The sequence below is a fragment of the Aureococcus anophagefferens genome (assembly GCF_000186865.1).
Source record: "Aureococcus anophagefferens unplaced genomic scaffold AURANscaffold_2, whole genome shotgun sequence".
NCBI classification, from domain to species: Eukaryota; class Pelagophyceae; order Pelagomonadales; family Pelagomonadaceae; genus Aureococcus; species Aureococcus anophagefferens.
Genome location: NW_008705562.1, coordinates 3,365,772 through 3,386,088, shown reverse-complemented (window position 1 = coordinate 3,386,088; position 20,317 = coordinate 3,365,772). Strand labels below are relative to the sequence as shown.

The 20,317-nt window shown below is 72.0% G+C and overlaps 5 protein-coding genes across 5 annotated transcripts; 2 read left to right on the top strand and 3 right to left on the bottom strand.

Annotated features, from left to right (window-relative positions):
- Positions 1-965: 965 nt before the first annotated feature.
- On the bottom strand, positions 966-1,853 carry LHC16 (putative plastid light harvesting protein; the record flags this gene model as incomplete). Its single annotated transcript, XM_009034973.1, has 2 exons — positions 966-1,559; positions 1,645-1,853. 2 exons carry the CDS (start codon positions 1,842-1,844, stop codon positions 1,106-1,108), a joined length of 654 nt encoding a protein of 217 aa, XP_009033221.1.
- A 229-nt stretch (positions 1,854-2,082) lies between these two features.
- AURANDRAFT_1535 (hypothetical protein) lies at positions 2,083-4,360 on the bottom strand (the record flags this gene model as incomplete). Its single annotated transcript, XM_009034570.1, has 5 exons — positions 2,083-2,542; positions 2,632-2,867; positions 2,962-3,106; positions 3,857-4,023; positions 4,226-4,360. Coding segments are annotated over 5 exons (1,143 nt in total), but the record flags the coding sequence as incomplete, so codon positions are not given.
- A 3,164-nt stretch (positions 4,361-7,524) lies between these two features.
- AURANDRAFT_61479 (hypothetical protein) lies at positions 7,525-11,067 on the top strand (the record flags this gene model as incomplete). Its single annotated transcript, XM_009034987.1, has 3 exons — positions 7,525-8,988; positions 9,919-10,140; positions 10,795-11,067. The coding sequence occupies 3 exons, from the start codon at positions 7,525-7,527 to the stop codon at positions 11,065-11,067; spliced, it is 1,959 nt and encodes a 652-aa protein (XP_009033235.1).
- Positions 11,068-11,627: 560 nt separating this feature from the next.
- AURANDRAFT_61478 (hypothetical protein) lies at positions 11,628-15,199 on the top strand (the record flags this gene model as incomplete). The annotated part of the gene is made up of 6 exons (XM_009034988.1): positions 11,628-11,670; positions 11,723-12,147; positions 12,260-12,660; positions 14,165-14,672; positions 14,749-15,039; positions 15,125-15,199. The coding sequence occupies 6 exons, from the start codon at positions 11,628-11,630 to the stop codon at positions 15,197-15,199; spliced, it is 1,743 nt and encodes a 580-aa protein (XP_009033236.1).
- A 473-nt stretch (positions 15,200-15,672) lies between these two features.
- AURANDRAFT_70763 (hypothetical protein) lies at positions 15,673-20,265 on the bottom strand (the record flags this gene model as incomplete). Its single annotated transcript, XM_009034972.1, has 3 exons — positions 15,673-18,341; positions 18,368-18,498; positions 18,587-20,265. The coding sequence occupies 3 exons, from the start codon at positions 20,263-20,265 to the stop codon at positions 15,754-15,756; spliced, it is 4,398 nt and encodes a 1,465-aa protein (XP_009033220.1).
- Positions 20,266-20,317: the final 52 nt, after the last annotated feature.

Here is a 20,317-nt window from a genome sequence, read left to right as displayed (position 1 = left end):
GCTGACGCGCAGCCCGGCTGCGTCCCCGTGTCCTCCGCGAAGGGCGACGCGACCGTGTTCTCCTTGAGCTTCTTATTCACGGCCATGGCCAGGTCCTCGATCTCGGCCTTGACCTCCTTGATCTTCGCCTTCAGCTCGGGCTTGGTCATGTCCGCGTACCTGGGAAAAGAGGGCGCGGGTCGGACCTCGCGCGCCGCAAAGCGCGCGCGCGGGTAGCGCGAGCGCGGCCCGGCCGCCGGCCGGCCGCCGGCCGCGCGGCGCCCGTCCGTCGCACGGCTCTTCGAACGGCCGGGCGGCCGGCGCCGCCGGCCGGGTGGCCGCGCGCCGCCGCCGGGGCCGCCGCCCCGCCCCGGCGGGGCCGCCTCGCCGGAGCGAGAGCGAGCGTCGGCCAGCCGGCGCGGCAGCCCCGGAGACCGCAGCCCGGGTTCTCCATTTCGCCTCGCAATACGTTTTCGCTTCGCAGAGACGCCGCGACGCACGACATGGTACGAGAGAGCGTGGACGGCGCACCCGACTAGCCTCTCTTCGACGATGCCCAGGCGGCCTGTTTCACCCGCGCTGTCTGGGGAGATTTGTGGTGAGCGCTGCTAGAGATGCTCATCCAGAGGATACCTCATTTGTGTAACACCCGCCGCAAAGTTGATGTTCCCTCTTCCGAGCGAGCGAGCCGCCCACATATCCCCCAACGGGAGACGCATCGCAGTGGTGCCGCGTGCGAGCTCCCGGGGATTTTTTGACGTCTGCTGTGGGCGACGCGGCGGCCGGCGCGTGGGTGCGACCGGCGGCACGCGTCCCCCGCGCCGCCGCGAGACGTCCGACGCGAGACATCCGTCGGCGACGGGCAAGCGGGCGCCTCCGCGTGTCGTGGTCGGCCGTAGAGAGCTCGACCACGACGACGCGGCGCGCCGCCCCCGCCCGACGCCCGCTCCGCGCAGAGACGCCCCCCCCCGCAGAGAACGACGAATCACCCGCGCGCACGGCCGTTACGGGAACGACGTGCCGCGCGGCCTCGCGACGATTCGCGCCCCGCCGCCGGGCGACTTTTTTTTGGGATGGAGGTGGGAGACCGCCGGCGCGGCGCCGGCTTCGCAGCCGCCGGCGCCGCTTAGAAGGGCGCCCAGACGTCGCCGGTGTACTGCGCCAGGTCCGACGTGAAGAAGGGGACCGAGCCCGGGACCGTCGACGCGGCGATGAGGGACATGATGCCGAGCATGCCGAGGCGGCCGTTGTTGATCTCGGCGTTGCGGCTCCGGAGGCGGTCCTCGGGGGACTTGCCGGAGATGTACTTGGAGCCGAAGTACCAGACGAGCTCGTGCGAGCCGCTCTTGCCGCCCTTGGTGTAGTGGGGCTTCTCCGCCTCGCCGAGGACCTCGAGGAGGCCGACGAAGCCGAGGATGGACCACTTGCCCTTCTCCGAGAGGTTGTCCCAGGCGAGGAGCGGGTTGCCGGTGCCGAGCGACGCAAACTTGTTGCCCGACATGTCGAGGTTCGCGGGGAACGTGTAGCCCTGGTAGTTGACCAGGAAGCCGACGAAGGCGGCCATGGCGACGCGGCCGTGCCTGAGGGGCGCGGGGTGAGACGGCGGCGCGCGCGGGGCGATGTCTTTGGCTCGGATCAACAAAATCGGGGACACCGGGAACGGACTTGATCTCCGCCTCGCGGTACCACGCGAGCGCCTCGTCGCTGCAGCCGTTGGAGAACCCGAAGGGATCGAAAAGGCCCATGGGCATGGTGATGCCCTCCATGTCCTGGACGGCGGCGAGCTGCGTCTTGGGCGCGGCGGCGCTGGGCGCGACGAAGGCCGAGGCCGTGGCGGCGGTGAGGGCGATGATGAGCTTCTGCATTTTTTAAACCTGCGCGGAGAGCGGGCGTCGCGCACAGCGTCTTGCGCGCGTGTCGGGGTGGCGTCGCGCGAGCGGGCGCGGTAGCGATCTCTGCTGGACACGGCTCCATTGCGGATTGAGGATCGGGCAAGCTGAAATCCACGGCGACGACCCCAGAGTCGACCCCCGGCCAGATAGCCGATTACCCGGGGGTCCCCTCCCACTAGTCCGCGTCCCAGTAGACGCCGTTGACGGCGCCGTGCCAGCGTTGGAACCAGGCGTCGAAGAGGACGAGGTGCTGGCGCCCCACGAGGGGGTAGATGACGCGGTCGTCGGGGCGGTAGGTCGGGTTCTTGAAGTCGCGGCGCCGCGCCTCGACGTGCGACCAGAGCGACACGGCGCGGTCCTTGAGCTTGTGGGCCTCGCGGAGCCGGTCGCAGTCGAAGAGGAAGGTCCCCGTCCAGCCGTCGCTCGCCGCCGCGGCGACGGTCACGAGGAACTCGACGTTGAACTCGAACGCGTCCGGCGCCTGGCGCCGGACCTGGTGCACGAGGTCGATCCACTGGAGGAAGCAGGGGCTGCGGTCGCTCGACGCGTGGCCCTTGTCGTCGAAGCCGTGCCGCTCCGCGAACTTGTGGCCGCAGGCGCACCACTCCTTCTCCACGAGCACCGCGAAGCCCCGGATCGTCCGGTAGAACGGGTCCATGAGCAGCATCGACCTGCCAAATGTGACGGTGACGATTTCTCATAGGTTTTCCCACCCGAAATCTCTCGAAAATCGTCACGGCCACAGGACGCTGGCATCGACCCCGCGGTCAGCTGCGGCGTGCGGTCCCAGCCGTCGCTGCAGTGCACGAGCACGGGCACGCCGTGGCGCGCGACGGCGTCGACGACGTGGACCACGGCCGCGAGCAGCCGCTGGAGCAGCGCGAACCAGCCCGAGCTCGACGCGCACGCCGCCGCGAAGTCGCCGCGGCCGCAGACCGCGTCCACCAAGCCGTCGTGGGCCGCGCGCACCGCGTGGATGTTCGCGATGCCCATGAACTCGAGGCGCATGCGCACCTACCAAGCATGTCGGTAACGATTTTTCGTCGTTTTCCCAGCCGAAATCTCTCGAAAATCGTCACGGCCACAGGACGCTGATGCGCACGCCCTCGTAGTGCTCCAACGTCTCCGTGCCCTTGCCGCCCGCGATCTGGTTCCCCTTGACGGCCAGCGGGCTCCGCGCGTCGACGACGAGCAGCATGGGCGGCTTCGCGTCGGCGTCGCGGTGCGCGAGCGCGCTCTGGGAGCTCGCGGGCCTACGCGAAAAGTGTCTCTTGAACGCTCGTCGGGACCGGTCGCGGAACCTCGTAGATGACACGATAAGTGTCGGAACATTTTCTCTTGGGACGCCGGCGCGGCGCCGCGCGGCGGCGTAGTTGGCGCCCGCGGGCAGCGACTCGCGGAGGCTGTGGCGCCGCGCGCGCCGGAGCGCGCGCGACCGCCACGCCGCGTAGCGCCGGAGCTGGGGCGTCGCGTCGCCCGCCGGCGGCGGCGCGGCGTCGTCCGCCGGCGCCTCGCTCGACCGCGGCGTGAGCGACACGCGCCGGTCGCCGAGCTTGGGCAGGTCCCCAAAGTTCACGTGCGACTCGCAGGCCGCGGCGCGCTCGTCGTCTTCGCAGAGCGCCTCGCGGGGGCCCTCGCGCGCGCGCTCCGCCGCGGCGTCGCCCGTCGCCGCGTCGCCCGCGAGCCGCCCGCTCGCGCGGCGCACGGCCTTGCCCAGCGACGTCTCCTTCGCGAGCGCCTGGAGCGGCGCGGTTCGAAGAAAAGATCCAAACAAACTCTCGGCGCGTGGTCGGGGGGTTCGACGAAACATCTCCGCGCGGAACCCGCGCCCGCAGCGTCAGATCGTCCGAGGCCGTCGACAGCACGCCCGGCGGCGTCGCGGCCTCCGCGTCCAGCTCGTCGTCGCCCTCGAGGGACCGCCAGCCGCTCGCGGACGCGACGGCGAGGAGCATCGCGTTGTCCGCGACGGACCGTTTGTGGAGCACCTGCGCGGATGCTCGATGGTTGCTTCGCCGCCCGGTAGACGCCGGTCTCTTGCCCCCACGAGGGGCTGGCTGCAGCGCGAGATCGTCGCGTGGGTCACGGGGTCGCGCCAGGAGAGGATGGGGATGCGGCCCTTGGACCGGTAGGCCGCGACCTCGCGGAGGCTCGCCTGGGCGGGAAAAGGGTGCGAAATTCCCAACTTCAAAGGCTCCTCTCTCGGCCACTCGTTTCGGCTGATTTTTGGACGAGCGATCATCTCTCGGAGCGCTCTCGAAGCGCGGATGCTTTTTCTGGAACGCGCGCGCGCGGAACACTCACGTTGAAGCGACGTTGAATCACGCTCTCCCCGCGCGGAGGCTCGCGTCGTCGACGGACCGCGGCACGGCGAGCACGCGCGCGTAGGTCGGGCAGAGCGAGTAGTCCTCGTTCGCCGCCGTGACGCGCCAGGCGCCGTCGGGGATGCCCAGGCGCTGGAGCTCGCGGGCCGCGTCGAAGAGGTCCCAGCCGAATTTCAGGAGCCGCGGCACGCGCGTCGACGCGCGCGCGGCCGCGTAGGCCGTGAGCTCGCCGCCCTCGGCGTCGTCGTCGTCCGTGCCGTCGGACGCCTCGTCGTCGTCGTCGCCGTCGTTGTCGTCGTCGTCGTCGTCGTAGGTGCCGCGCTGGTAGGACAGCGCCGCGTGCGCCGCGGACGACGTCGACGTGAAGCCGGCGATGGCTGCCGCGGCCGCCGTCGCGCAGCGCTCGAGGAGCCGGGGCCGGTTCGCGAGCCAGAACTCGAGGCGCGCGTGGATGCGCGCGCTCGGCGGGCCCTCGTCCGCGTCGGGCGCGTCGAGGCCCGCGAGCGGCCGCTCCGGCGCGGCGCACTCCGTCTCGCGCGCGGCGATGACGACGCTCTCGACGCGCGCGCGGTCCTCCTTGGGTTTGCCCGTGCGGCGGCCGAGCACGGCGCCGAGCATCGCGTCGAAGCGGCTCAGGAGCCCGCGGTCGAGGCGCCGCGCCGCCGCGCCGTCGTCGGCCGCCGCGGAGACCTTGCGGCTCGCGACGCCGTGGAACTGGAACTCCAACGTCCGCGCCGTCGCCGTGTGCACGACCAACGAATCGACGCCGCCCTTGGTCCGCAGCTCCGCGCCCGTGACGGCGCCGAGGGACGCGTGGCACGTGAGGCCCGGCCGCTTCGACCCGCGCCAGTACCTGGGCAGGAAAAGGGTGATTCAAGTTCTCTTCAACATGAGTGTTCTGCGCGCGCGCGTTCCGGAAAAAGCATCCATGCTTCGAGACCGTTCCGAGAGATGATCGCTCGTCCAAAAATCAGCCGAAACGAGTGGAAAACGGCCGAGATCGGAGCCTTTGAAGTTGGGAATTTCGCTCTCTTTTCCTGCCCTGGCCAGTACTCGTCGCGCGCGAACAAGAGGCGGTGGTTCGTCAGCAATAAAACCCCGTCGTTCGCCGCCGTCGCGCCCTGGTCGCCCGCGGTGCAGACCAGCGTGACGTCGGACGCGCAGTCCTCGACGGCCTCCGCGCCCGCGAGCGGCAGCCCGAGCCCCCGGCCCGGGCCCCCGGCGAAGACGGGCAGCGCCGCGGCGTGGGCCAGCGCCTCGGAGAGCCCCGCCAGCAGGGGCACGTTCGTCGCGATCTCGAGGCGGATCTGGCCCCGGGACCCGCGGTCGCGCGACGACCTCCGGCCGAGGTGAAACCAGCGGTCCACGCGCACGTCGGGCCCCAGCGCCGCGAGGGGCAGCACGAGGCGCCCCATGAACTCCTCGCTCGGCCCGCGGATCGTCGCGTTCTCGTCCCAGACCTCCACGACTAGAAACCGCATGGACTCGCGGTCGAAGTCGAGCGTGAGCGCCTCGCCCCATCGCGGGTCGAGCGACTCCGGGCAGGTCCGCGTCCGCGCGACGACGCCGCCGAGCATGACCTTGGCGAAGGGGTCCGCGAGGCCGTTGGCGTCGCCGACGCAGGGCAGGTCCCGGCCCGCGTGGACCTTGACGCGTAGCTGCGGCCGCTCCGCGCGGCACTTCTCGACGCCCCGCATGACCTCGCCGAAGATCAGCTCGCGGTCCGACGTCGTCGCCTTGCCGCCGTCCGAGATGATGTTCGCGAAGCGCTCGCGGTCCACCTGCTCCAGCGTCCGCGCCTTCGAGGAGTCGGGCTCCCACGCGCAGTGCCGGTCCCGGAGCCCCTTGACGGCGAGCGACGGCCCCCGCTGCAGGTTGATCACGGCAAAGACGGCGCTCATCCAGCGCTCCTTCTCCTTGGACGTGCCGCACTCCACGAACAAGCTCTTGTGCACGCGGCAGCCCAGGGCCTCGACCTCGGCGCCGCGCGCGGCCTTGGCCGCGGCCGGCGTGGAGATGAAGACGCAGTTGGGCTTGTGGCCGCTCGGCACGACGGACGTCTCCGGCCCGAGGAGCACGGCGCCGAGGGGGCGCCCCCCTTGGCTATCGAAATAGACCATGGCGCCCTCGCGGAGCTCGAACCACCGCGTCTTCCACGTCGCGCGGACGTGGCCCCGCTTGCTCAGGTGGCCGCTGAAGATGACCGCCGCCGCCTCCTCCGCCGCCTCCGCCTCCGTGTCGTCGAGCATGGACGCGTGGTACGCCTCGATGTCCTCGCGCGTCGACCGGCCGCTGAGGTGCGACGGCCGGTCGAGGAGCGTGTCGCGGCCGGGGGACCGCAGGGCCGTGTGCGCGATGTTTTCCTCGCTCGGCCGCGCGGCGAGGGCGCGCGCCGCGGGCATGCGCACGAGGCCTTCCGGCGGCGGGTCGGGCATGGTCGCGGGGCTCGAGGGGCCGGGCCTGGCGCCGACGGGCTGCCCCTAGTCCTCGGACGCGTCGGAGAGCACTCGGTCGGCATCGGGCTGCCCTGATTGGCCAGAGCGGCGTGAGCGTGGCAATCTCACTTGCAATCTCGAGCGCGGCGCGCGCGGGGTCCTAACATCCACCACGGTCGCGAGCCGACGCCCCGGGCCGGAGGGTCACGAGGTAGCCGCCCCGCCGCGCGCGGCGTGTCGCCGGGCGCGGGCGCGGGGGGATTTAGACACAGACGCGCCGCGCGTCAGCACATGATGCTGTCGTCGCCCTTGGGCACGGCGACGCCGGAGAGGTGGTGGAGGAGCTTGCGCTTCTCGAGCTTGCGCATGTCGAAGCCGTCGAGCTGGTCCTCCGTGAGCCGCGCGAGCGTCGGCACGTCGGCGACTCCCGCGGACTCGAACTTGCTCTTGTACTCCGAGAGGTCGAGCTTCGACAGCAGCTCGTCGAGGGACATGTCCGGCGGGCCCTTGGCGTCGCCGCCGGGCCGCTCCGTGTCGAACATGCCGCAGGTCGGCCCGGGCTGCGCGTCGTCGCCGCAGTTGATGTTGAACATGCTCGGTTTCGGCGTTCGGCGGGTGGTTCGTAGCTGGGGCCGGCCGCGGTCCGGCCGGCGAGGCGCGACGCGGCGGCCGACGCGCAGGTGCCACCCGGCGCGCAAAGAGGCGGGCGGCGGGAAGATCTTGTCCAGGCGTAGCCCACACACAAAAGTGCAAGGCGGGCTGCACCACCCTTCATATCGCCAAGGTTGCATCATCGCATGGCTTAGTGAGACGGCCCTGCTCGGTGATGTGATTCGCTGAGCTCACACCACAAACCACTCTAATGCTGGCTTGGTGAGACCTGTCGCAGCGAGTACGATGGCCCACCGCGTCGTCTCCGACGCGGACGCGCCGCCGCTGGACCCGGGCAATTTGACGCTCGACGCCCTGCTGCACCCGCTCGGCAAGGACGCCTTCTTGGAGACCCACTTCCGCCGCCGCGCCGTCGTCGTCGCGGGCGGCGGCGCGGCGCGCGCGGCGGCGCTCTTCCCCGAGGCGGCGGCCGGCGACGTCGAGGCCGTGGCCGCGGCGAGCTCGTCGGAGCGGCTCATGCTCTGGGTGCGCGCGGGCGGCGCCGCGCCGTCGGGCGAGGCGCGGCGCTGGGGCCTGCCGGCGTCGCGGTCCACGACGGCGCTCACGTCCGTCGTCGCCGAGGACGCGCGCTCCGCGGCGGCGCTCCACGGCGCGGGCCACGCGCTCTACTGCCGCGGGCCGCCGGGCCTCGAGGCGTCGCTCGTCGACGCGCTCCTCGGCGAGACGTCGCTGGGCCTGCCGCCGCGGCGCGGCGCGGGCCAACTCGCGGGCCACGGCGAGGTCGAGATGTTCTGCGCGCGCGAGGGGCACGTCACGGGCTGGCACTACGACTTCCAGGAGAACTTCACGGTCCAGCTCCGGGGGTCGAAGCGTTGGCGCGTCGCGCGGTCGACGGAGACGCACCCGCTCCGCGCGCACTCGCTGCACTTCGCGGACGCGTCCGTCGCCGAGGACCAGCGCAAGGCCGCGGGCCTATGTCACGGGCGCGACCGCGGCGCCGCGCCGTCGTCGAAGAAGCGGAAGCGCGACGCGGACGACGTCGACGAGTTCGTGCTGGAAGCGGGCGACGTCCTGTACTTCCCCGCGGGCCTCTACCACGAGGTCGAGTCGCTCGACGACGACAACGTGTCGCTGAACGTGTCGCTCGTCGCGCCGTCCTGGGCCGAGGTCGTCACGTCGTCGCTCCGCCACTGCCTCTCGTCCCGCGAGGCCTTCCGCGCGCGCGCGACGTCCGGGCCGGGCGCGGCCGACGACCTGCGCCGGCTCCTGGGCGAGCTCAAGCAAATCGTCGGGCAGCTCGACGTCGACAATTTCACGGGAGCGATCCTCCCGCGCGCCTGCAAACGGAACCCGGTGATTCGAAGCGACGGCGTGAGGACGCCCTACGACGACAGCGACGGCGACGACGACAGCGACGACGACGGCGAGTTCGTCATCGACGTCGTGAACGATCCGGAGCCAGGCGGGATGAGGCCGTGCAAATTAGACGTGAACCCGCTCTACGCCGCGACGATGCAGCACGAGATCGAGGACGCGGCGGAGCCGTCCTGGGTCATCATCAACGGCAACTACGGCGGCAGCGAGCTCCTGGAGCCCGCCGTGCGCGCGCGGCTCCTGCTCGGCCCCAACCTCTACCGGAAATTCGAGGCCGCGCTCCGGGCGCCCGCCGGCAATCCGGAGACCTGGTGTGTCATCCGTGGGAAACTCGGGGGGAAGCTCATCGCCCACCTCTACCACCTCGGCTTCCTCGTCAAGTCGGCCGGTCGTGACCGAACGATCTAATCCTGTTAGGACGGCGTCCCTCGTTCATTGCGGCAGGCGCGTCTCCGTGAACGCGTCGTCGAGCGACACCATCTGCTGGCACGCGAGCTTTCGCCGGACGACCTGCGCGGGGTACCCGTGAACGCGGCGCGGGTGCGCGCGTCGCGTCGTCGGGTGCGCGTGTCGGGCGCGCGCGTCGCGTCGTCGGGTGCGCGTGGTGTCGGGCGCGCGCGTCGCGTCGTCGGGGCGCGGGCGCGCGCGCGGTCGAACCAGAGCTCCTGGAACGGTGTCTCGCTGTCGAGCCAGTGGCTGCTGCCGTCGACCTTGAAGCGGCTCACCTTGCAGCCGCCGCCCTCGTAGACGACCTCGAGGTTGACGCGGACGACGGCCGGCGGCGCCGGCGTCAGGAGCGTGGGCTTGCTGAAGGTGGCGATGAACGTGCGCACGTTGGAGCTGCTCGGCTTCTCCTGGAGGTGGCACTGGTAGCTGCACTTGAAGTAGGACTCGCAGAACTCCTCGGCGCAGACCTGGAAGCGCGACTTCGACTTGGCGGGCGTCGGCCGGGACGCCATTGCCCCGCGCTGCGGAGAAGGGCAGCGTTGGATACGCTGCCCGCGAAGGAGCAGGGCACGCAAATCAGCGCACAGCTTCGGCCCCCGACAACCGACCTCGTAGCGTGCGCGGGCGCCGTCGCGAGGCCTCTCACACTCCCGGCGTCGCGCCGCGGCCGCCGCACCATGGAGGAGCGCGCGAAGCAGGACCACAGCTACGCACGCAGCGCCGCGTCCGACGCGCGGGGGCTGCCCAACGTCGCGGGGAGGGGGCGCGCCGGGGGAGCGCGTCGGGCGGCGCGGCGCTCGAGAAACGACGCGCCGGGGCGACGGCGCCGAAACGTCCGAGCGTTCGAGCGCCGCGCAGGTCGCCGACGCGCAGAACTGGGAGCAGCGCGTCAAGTCGGAATTGGAAGCGTCGAAGCAGTGGTACAAGGACTGGGGGTCGCTCTACGCGCCGAGCCAGCCGACGAACTACCAGGACCGCATCGAGAAGCTCCAGGCCAAGGCCGACGAGATCCCCGGCGTGCGGCTCCAGACGAACAACTCCATCTACGGCACGGGCAAGCCCTTCAAGGAGTTCGTCACCGTCAAGGAGAAGAAGCCCGACCTGTTCTAGGGGGGGCACACCTAAGGTCGGGTTACAGGCGCGTCTCGCCGGGGTCCCCGATGAGCGCGCCGCCGCCGCTCTCGCCCCGGAGCCGCCGGGCCTGCGCGCGCTTCTAGGGGGGCACACCTAAGGTCGGGTTACAGGCGCGTCTCGCCGGGGTCCCCGATGAGCGCGCCGCCGCCGCTCTCGCCCCGGAGCCGCCGGGCCTGCGCGCGCCACGCGCGCGCGAGCGCGCCGCCCGCGGCCGCGAACCCGGCGCCCGCGAGCGCGAGGAGCGCGACGCCGACGCGCGCGGGGAAGCGGCCGAGGTCGACGGCCCGGCTTTCGTCGTCGTCGTCCGCCGCGTCCATCGCGGCGTCGTCGCACGACGGGACGCCGTAGTCCACGAAGATCCGGAACTCGGCCACCGCGCCGCCGTCGCAGTAGTCGAAGGACACGCCCGCGCCGACGCGGAGCGTCGCGTCGACGCCGCCCGCCGCCGCGGCGACGTCGAGGTTGCCGCCGCCGTCGAGCGCGCACGCCTTCCAGCTCGCGCACTGGCTCGCGGCGCCGCCGTCGCACGACCCGACGACGGCGCCGCCGACGGTGACGTTGCCCGGCGCCGCGCCGCCGCCGAAGTCGCCGCGCGCGTAGGCGCGGAGCACGGCCGCCGACGCGCCGGCCGCGCGCGGCGGCGCCGCGACGGACGCCGTCGCGGCCGACGACGCGCTGCCGACGCGCGCGACGGCCGAGGACCGCGTCGCCGAGCCCTCGGACCGCGCGCCGCACGTCGGCGCGCGCGTCGCGGCCGGGGACGGCGCCGGCGACCGCCGCGGCGTCGGCGCCCGCGACGGCGCGGGCCCGCACGACCGCGCGACGAACTCGACCTCGACGTCGGCCTCGGCGACGGTGCCGCCGTCGCAGTAGTCCCAGTCGACGGCGTCCGTCAGCGCGACCGTGGCCTCGACGGCGGCCGACGGGCCGTCGAGCGCGGCGCCGCCGCAGGCGTGCCACGCGTTGCACTGCGAGACGCCGCCGCCGTCGCAGTCCACCGTCGCGTTGCCCGCGGAAGCCGTCGCGGCCGCGCCCGCGGACCCGAAGTCGCCGCGGACGGCCGCGCGCAGCGTCGCGGCGACGACGGTCTCGTCGGCGGCGAGGGCCGAACCGACGTCGAGCGCGACGACGCGCGACCCGCCGGGCGACCCGAAGGCCGCCTGCGCGCTGCGCACGAGCGTCCGGTCCACGCAGACCTCGTCGGCCGTCGCCGACGTCGCGACGACGAGGAGCAGCGTACGAACCGATGGCATTGCTGAATGGCTTCGTTTACGCGCTGGAAAATGCTGCGACCATCGTGGCGCCTCGCCAACTTCGCGATGGTGAATTCAACGTTGCCGGACTTGAACTTTATTAATCGGGGCGGGGATCTTCAAGATCCCCTTGGGCTGCCTCCACACGCTAGAAGTCGACTACCTTCTCCCATCAAAGCCATGGCCGCGGTCGTAGCAGCCGCGGGCGCGATGGGCGACGTCGGTGCGGTCGCCCCCCCCCCGGGCCCCCCGGCCCAGCCCCGGCCCGCGCGCAGGTACGAAGTTCGTCGTGACGGCGAGCAACGAGGTCGGCGGCGGCAGCGCCAAGTTCGTGCTCAAGAAGTGGGCCGCCGTGGACTCGACGCCGGCGTGCTCGCGGGGCGTCGGCGACGAGCTCGAGGTCGTCGAGCTCGACGGGTCCTGGATGCGCGCCAAGGCGACGGCCGCGTCCAAGGGCGGCTGGTTCAGCAGCGAGGCCGGCGGCTACGCCGTCCCCGCGGCGCCCGAGGCGCCCGCGGCGCGGACCCGGGGCCCGGAGATCACGCTCAAGGTCATGCACCCGGAGCACAAGGACCACAAGGTCATGACCGTCGAGGTCTACGCGGACACGCCCGTCGTCGACCTCAAGGCGACGAATCGGGGCGGGAAAAGAGCGCGAACTTCCCAACTTCCAAGGCTCCTCTCTCGGCCGTTTCCACTCGTTTCGGCTGATGTTTGGACGCGCGATCATTGCTCGGAACGGTCTCGAAGCATGGTTGCTTTTTCGGAACGCGCGGGACGCTCGTGTCGAAGCGAACTCGAATCTCTCCCAGGCGACGATCTGCCGCGAGACGGGCCTCAAAGAGAAGCCGCTGCTGCCCGTGAAGAAGTACAACTCGGGCCCCGTCGACGACGACCACAAGGCCATGATGGAGAGCCGCCTCAAGGACTACGTGAACTGGATCCCCTGCGACGCGAAGGACACGGTCCGCGACGTCGGCTACGCGAACGGCGACGCGTTCGCGTTCACGTACCTCGGCACGGCCCAGGACGACCTCAAGGAGGACCTCAAGTGGATCGCGCCCATGTACTCCGACTCCGACGACGACGACAGCGACCACGAGTGGACCTACGAGAAGTACGTCGCGCAGCAGCGCGGCTCCGGCGGCGCGGGCGTGATCTCGGACCGGCCGGGCGCGGCCGCCGCGGCCGGCGGCGACGCCGACTTCATGGAGTAGGCGCCGAGGCGCGACCCGTGCGCCGCGGCGCCCGGCGGCGGCGCCGACCGCGCGGGGCGACGCGCCGCGGAGCTCCCACACCGCAACGCGTCCGCGTTCTTCTCAATTTATCGACCGCCAGCCGATCCCCGCCCGCGGGCGTCGCTGCGTACGCGGCGTATATCTACGCCACCCAGACGGGGGTTAGGTCCAGGGCAGGAAGTTGCAGTGGGCGAGGGGCCCGACGACGGCGAAGAGGCCCGCGTACGCGCGGACCGCGCGCGGCCGTTTCGCCTCGAGCGCCGCGAGGCTCCAGTAGAAGGGCAGGCTGCTCGCGCCCAGGAGGCGCGTGGCGATCTCCGCGTGGGCGACGAAGACGCAGACGAGGGCGAGGGCGAGGCCGTGGCCCGCGAGCGCGCCGCGGACGACGGCGGCGTCCGCGGCGCCGCACCGCGCGTCGGCCCGGAGCCGCCGCCGCGGCGTCCGCGCGAGGCGCCGCGCCTCCGCGGCGAAGGCGTGCGCGGCGATGCCCACCGCCGGCGCCGCGAGGGCGAAGTTGGGCAGCTGGCGGAGCCGCCAGTAGCGCAGGAACCCCACGTCCCAGCCGTCGGCCTGCGCGGCCGCGTACGCCGACGAGAACGGCGCGCCGCCGCCGCGCGCGCGGTGGTGCAGGACGTCCTTGACCAGCGGCGGCGCGGCGACGCAGGCGGCGGCGACGGCCGCCGCCGCGAGCCGCGCGGCGCGCCGCGGCGCCGGCTGGCGCGCGGCCGCGCGCGCCGCGCCGCGCGCGGCGACGACCAGAGCGTAGAGCGCGCCGTTGCTCCGCGTCGCGGCCCCGAGCGCCAGGGCGGCCGTCGCGGCGACGAGGCGGTCGTCGACGAGCCAGGCGACGCCCCAGAAGGAGCAGGCGGCCGCGAGGCTCTCGGAGTAGCAGGTGCTCATGAAGACGGACGCGGGCGTGCAGCAGAACGCGACGGCCGCGCGGAAGGCCGCGGCCTCGTCGCCGAGGAGCGCCGCGGACGCGGCGTAGGCGCCGCCGGCGGCGGCGACGAAGCAGGCGTTGGAGACGAGGACGCCGGCGACGACGAGGGCCTCCGCGGCGCCGAGGCCGGCCGCCGCGAGGCACCGGCCGACCGCGGCGCAGAGCGCCGGGTACGCGGGGAAGAACGCGGCGTCGAGGTCCGACGCGTAGCCGAAGCGCGCGACGCCGAGCAGGTGCGCGGCGTCCCAGCGCGTGAAGGGCCGCGTCAGCCAGACGGGCAGCAGCGGCGCGGCGTCAACCTGCCAGCGCCGGACGCCCGTGGCGTCGTGGTCCGGCAGCAACGCGTCGGCGACGACGCACCAGGCGACGCAGAGCAGGCGCGAGGCCAGCGCGTAGCGCACGACGGTCGCGAAGCGCGGCACGGGCGCCATTCAGCGGTTGGCAAGAGGCTGAGTCTACTGAGGCATCATTGCTTGGCTGGGCCGCACTTCACCGTCGGTCGATGCAGTCTTCAATCCGTTTTTCTTGCGTCGGGGCAGCCCCATAGAGCCCCACGCCGTCGGCACATCCGCGCCGCCGCGCGCTCGCGCGATGACGACGGCGCACGCCATCGCGTTCTGCGCGGGCCCGCTCATCGTCGCGCTGCTGCTGGCAATTTCCGGCGCCTTCACGCAGTCGGCCAAAACGGCGGCGCGGCCGCCCCACGCCCACGTGGCCTTCACGAGCCGCTTCGGCGCGCGGCTCAGCGGCAACGCCCACAGCCTGCTGCTCGTCTGCCTCATGGCGGCGCTCGCCGAGTGCTGGAACAGCGTCGTCACGCCGGACCTCGGGAGCGTGCTGGGCGTCGAACTCCAGGGCACGCTGCTCAACCTGTCGGGCGCGGCGCTCGGCGGGTTCGCGGCGGTCCTCGCGGCCCACGGCGGCCGGCGCGGCGCCCTCTGGAGCGCCTTCAACGACGGCTTCGTCGCGGCCTACACGTCCTTCGTCTTCTTCGTCGTCCACGCCGCGGAGCTCGCGGCGCGCGGCGCGGGGGACCCTTCGACGAGCGTTCGAGACGGGGCCGCGAGCCGATCGCCCGTCCGAAGACGCGTGGGATCGCTCGAAAACCCGCGCCGTCGCCCAGGCGAAGCGCGACAAGGAGACCGTGGACCTGTCGACGCCGTACCTCCTCGGCTGCCTCCTCCTCGGCCCGGCGTTCCACCTCCTCGGGCGCCGCGCGGCGCTCGCCGCGTTCCCGCCGCCGGCGGCGCCGCCGCCCGGCGACGCCGCGGGCCTCGCGGCGCCGCTCGCGGCGCTCCTGGCCGCGGCGCTCGCGCGCGAGTGCGCCGCGGGCCCGGGCCGCGGCGCCGCGCTCGCCTTCGGCTGCGCCGTGACGGCGCTCGCGTGCGTCGCCGGCGAGCTCGTCGGCCACCTCGTCGACTACGAGCTGTCCTTCGCCGCCCGCGACCGGCGCGGCGACGGCGCACCCGGGCGCGCGCGCGAGCCCGGGCGCCGCGCAGGTCCACGAGGGCGAGGTCAACTGGGGCACGGCCTTCGCGAACGCGGTCGCGCTCTGTGTGGAAATCAACCAGTGAGCTGGGACGTCGGGGCCAAACTTCAGAAATCTCTAGCTCGGTCAAATCGAAGTCGATTTGGCTGATTTTTGGACGAATCGATTGCTCTCGTCGAGTTCTCGAAGCACAGCAGAAAACCTCGCGTCGAAACGGTCGCATACGCGCACATTGAAGTCGGGTTGAAGATTTGATTTCCACACAGGTCGCGCTCGCGGTCGCGTCGTCGATCTTCGTCGTCTTCCGGCTCCCGGCCTACGCGGCCTTCGCGGCGCGCCGCGGCGCGGCCGGCGACCGGCTCCACGCCGCGCTCGACCGCGTCGCGGGCTCCTTCTGCGGCGCGCTCTCGGGCTTCGGCGCCTACTCCGAGGACGTCGCCCAGACGCTCCGGGAGCACGACCCGGACGGCGCGCTCGCGAACGTCGCCGTCAACGCCATCGTCGCCCTCGCCTTCAAGAGCCTCCTGCTCCCGATCTCCGACGGCGCGCTCGGGGCGTAGGTGGCGTCTTTTAGCGCGTCGGGGGAAGGGGTTCTTGTTCGGCCCCGCGCGTTCGGCGCGGGGCTCTCGGGCTGCGTACTCAGCACGTGCCGCAGGTCGCCGGGCAGGCCGCTTTGGCGCCGGGCATGCCGCAGCGGCGCGCGGGGTTCCGCGCGACGCTGACGCAGTCGAGCTTCTTGTTCTTCTTGTTGGTGTGGTACCACGTCGCGTCGTCCGCGCACGCGCCCTCGGAGGGGCACGACGCGCAGGCGCGGACGCACTCCGCCACGGCCCGCGCGCCGGTCGCGCCCTTCTTGCGGCACCGCGTCGTCGGCTTCCTTTCGACCCACTTGCAGGTCTTCGTCGGGGCGTCTTTCCGGTGCCAGGACAAGGAGTCGCGGCCCCTCTTCGACTCGCACGAGGGACCATTGCACGTGTAGTCGCAGCAGGTGCCTTGGCGCATCGCGCATTCGCCGATCGGGCAGTCCGGGACCTCGCACTGCATCTTGCAGAGCTGGGTGCCGGAGTCCGCGCACCACTCTCCGAGATCGGTGAAGCCGGCGGTCGTCGTCGTCGCGCTGACGACCGCGCCGACGTCGTCGCACGTGCCGCACGCCTTCTGGCAGGCGGCGCTGGCCTTCTTCGAAGTCGCGCCGCCGATCGTGCCCTGCTTCTTGCAGGTTTTGACGAGCTTAGCGCCTTCCTTTTGGGGCTTTCCTTTCTTGTAGAAGAGGTCCTCGCATGTTTGGAGCTTCTCGACGCACGCGCCCTCGATCCACGCGCACTTTTTTTTACACTTCTTCTTCGTCGTCTTCTTCGCGCACTTTTTCTTCGCCTTCTTGTTCGACTGCGCGAGCCAGTCCGCGTCGTCTTCGCACGTTGCGGCGGCCGCGTCGCCGGTCGGCGCGGGCGTCGGTGCGGCGGAGAGCGCGGCCGTCGTCGTCGTGGTCGTCATCGTCGTGGTCGTCGTCGTATCGCTAATCGGTGCGGGCGACGGCGCGGGCGTCGGCTTGGGGCAGGCGCCCGACGGGACGATCGGCGACGTGCCGTCGAGGTAGACGCCGAAGCACGTACATTCGTCCGCCGTCGACGACGCCTGCGGCTTGTAGAGGCAGGCGATCTCCGTGCTCCCCGAGCCTTCGCCGCGCTTGTTCCAGTTGTTGAAACTGTCGAGGTCCGGTCGGCCGATGAGGCCCCGCTGGAGGAAGTAGACGAAGAACGGCCGGCCCCGGCGCTCTTCCGGGGGCGCCGACATGGGAGCGTCCTTCTCGACCCAGCCGACGGTCAGGCCGCCGCACTCGTCCGTCTCCTCGCAGAGGCGCTTGGCGCACTCGACGTCGGGCTCGCCCTGGGCCCAGCACGCGTGGCCCTCCTGGATGAAGCCCGCCCAGCGCGCGTGCGGGAAGGCGGCCGTCTCCTCGGGCCACGTCCAGCCGAGCGCGTCGACGTCCGCCTTGCTCGCGGTGTGCTCGCAGAAGGCCGTGCCGTGGAGCGAGTTGGCGCCGCCCGCGCCGTCCTCGCCGCAGAGGAAGTTGCTGCCCACGGGCGCCGTCGGCAGCGCGTCGCGGAGCGGGTCGAGCGTCCAGGCCGTCTGGCACGGCCCCGGCGTCGCCCAGGGCTCGAGCGAGGCGTCCGCGTCGTAGTCGAGCGCCGAGACGACGCGGCCGGCGTAGTCGTAGGTGCGGCCGAGCTCCGTCCACGCCGTCGTGTCTTGGAAGCAGAACTCCTGGTTCTTGCAGGGCATGAGCAGCGGGTCGTCGCACGCCTCGGCCTCGAGGATCTTCGCGCCGCCCTTGCAGAACGCGCCGAGGTTCTCGCACTGGTCGCGCCCGCGGGAGGCGTAGTGCGCCGCGTCGTCCGGCGACCACGACGCCTCCCAGCAGCGGTCCTCCGTGCCCAGCGCCGCGTCCGCGCCGTCGCAGGCGACCTCGTCCTCGACGTGGCAGAAGTCGGGATGCCAGTCCCACTCGCAGTCGGGGTAGCCGGGCGCGCAGCCGGCCAGACCGTCGCAGGCGGCCTCGATCGCCAGGAAAAGCCCTTGCTCGCCGGCGCTGACGTCGCCGTCGCCGTCGTAGTCGACGGGGCCGAAGCTCGCGAGGCGGTTGTGGCGGAATTCGTCGAAGGGCTGGCCGAGCGTGAGCCGGTGCAGGAAGCCCTTGCGCAGGCCCGTGAACGTGTTCGTGATCGAGATGCAGCTGTCGTAGGTGCCGTCGGGCGTGGCGTCGGGGATGCCGTAGGCGAAGTGGACCTGGCGGCCGTCGCCCGGCGCCATGTTCAGCCGGCGCATCGGAAACCACGAATACCACGAGGGGTCCTGCTGCACCTCGAAGCCGACCCCGTCGAGAGTCGACGCGACGAGCTCGATGTCGAACTCGCCCTCGTCGCCGTGGCAGCCGGGGTCGCGGTCCGCGTTCGCGAGGTGCGAGATGTGGTGGTGGCTGACGCGCGCGAAGCGCGTCCCGGCCGTGCAGCGCCCCTGGAACATCTGGGAGCACGCGTCGCGCAGGTCCGCGGGCACGTCGCCGAGGTCCTTGTCCCAGCAGGGGTAGGCGTAGCCGCTGTCCATGGTCGCGTCGGGCGTGAGCGGGTAGCCCACGGACGGGTGACCCCGGAAGTCGTAGTCGTCGCACACCTTCGTCTCGTCGAGGCACTCGTCGTGGCACGTATAGAACGGAGCCCAGAAGTTGCCTAGGGAGACGCGCGGATCGGGGGACGGGAAAGGCGCTTCGGGACGCGGAGCGACGCGCCGTGGTCGCCGCAGGCGCCCGCGTCGCAGTACTGGCCGTCGCCGCCGTCGCCGGCGCACGAGCCGTAACTGCCGCAGTTGTAGTACTCGCCGAAGTACCTAGATTCGTACGGTTCCTTGAAATCATGTAAATCATCGACGCCGTTGAAGATGCCCAGTGTGCATCGCCGGCAGCCCGCGGTGGCACTCCTGGCGCTCGCCGGTGAACCGGATCTCGACGGCCATGGTCCCGTCGTCGCGCGGGCCCTCCTTGTCGGCCTTGACGACGGTCCCGTCCATGTGCAGCACGAGCGCCGCGTCGGGCAGGAGCGTCGTCCGCAGCTTCTCGTCGTCGCCGAAGGGCTCGCACGACGCGACGTCCGCGTCGACGAGCGCGGTGCCCGAGCGCACGAAGAAGCCCGGGTTCCGCTCGAGGACGGCGGCGCTGACGCCCGGCGCGTCGTGGTGCGTGCGCCACTCGAGCGTCAGGTGCACGGGCACGCCCGGCCCCGTGGCGAAGAAGAGCGCGCGCTTCTTGGGATCGGTCCGGTTGTGGGACCCCGGCCCGCCGTTGAGCGGGTAGATCGCGTACTCGCCGCTGGTCTCGACGAACTCGACGTCGTCCTTGCCCATCCAGCCCATGTCGTAGCGGATCGCCGCCTGGAGGTTCGGCGCGAAGCCGTTGCCCGAGCCCATGACGTCGTAGAAGTCGCCGTAGTTCGTGTCCGCGCAGCGGTGGAGCAGGTCCTGGAAGTCGCGCTCGGGCTCGTGGCAGACGAGGCCCGTCGCGTGGTACTGCGCGCCCATCATGTGGAAGAGCTCGTGCATGTAGGTGGAGGCGAGCGCGGAGCACGCGCCGCACGTCTTCGGGCACTTCGCCTCGGGAGTCTCCTTGACGAAGTCGACGACGGTGGGACTCGTCGCGTCGCCGAGCGTCTCGTCGGCCTGGAACGTTTCCGCGGAGCCGACGCTCGCGTAGATCGCGCCGTCGACGCAGAGCTTCCAGACGATCGCTCCGTCCTCCTGCGCCGCGCCGCCGTAGATCATGGCCTGGTGGACGGACTGGCCGGCGTAGGGGCCGAACGGCAGCACGTCGGTGCCGCCCGACTGCGCGTGGCGTTCGCCGTCGATCCACGCCGAGAGCGCGCCCTCGACCTGGTTGGTCCCGCCGATCTTCGGCAGGATCGTCGCGGTCATCGTGTTCTCGTACTGCGCGTAGTCGAAGGTCCAGTCCGGGCACGCCGCCGCCGCCTCGACGTCGCCGCAGCGCGCCGCCGGGTCCTCGGCGATGTAGGCGCAGTCGACGGACCCGGCGCTCCACGCCGCGTCGTCCTCGCAGGCGTCGTCGCCGTCGCCCGCGCTCCGCCAGCCGGGGCCTCCGAGGTCGCGGCCCATGTAGACGCCCGAGAACTCCTCCGTCCGCTCGTCGACGTGGAGCGCGATGGCGCCCGCCCACGCGCTCGTCGTGCAGTAGCCCAGGGGCAACACGACGATGCCGTCGTAGTCCGAAGCGTTGAAGGCGCGGCCGCCGCCGTTCGTCGGCGCCGCGATGTACGTTTCTTTGAAGAACTCGTCGTCGTCGCAGCCGGCGCCGAGGCCGTGGCCGATGCCGTTCTCCGCGACGAAGAACTCGACGGTCATGTCGTCGAGGCAGCCGTCGCTGACCTCCTCGAGGTAGGCCACGGCGGCGTCGTTGTGGTACCACGCGCGCAGGTCGGCCTCCGTCGGCCGGTCCTCCCCCTCGACGTCGTTGTAGTAGATGCCCAGGAGCGCGAGCTTGTAGTCCGTGGGCACCCGGTGCGCCTGGAGATGGTCCGCGTGGGGCTCCTTGCAGTACGGCCGCGCGGCCGCGGCGACCGCGACGAGGAGCGGAGCGGCGCGAAGCATCGCGTCTCGGCCTGCGGGCGGATCGGCGGTCGGCCGCGGGGGGGGGGCGCGC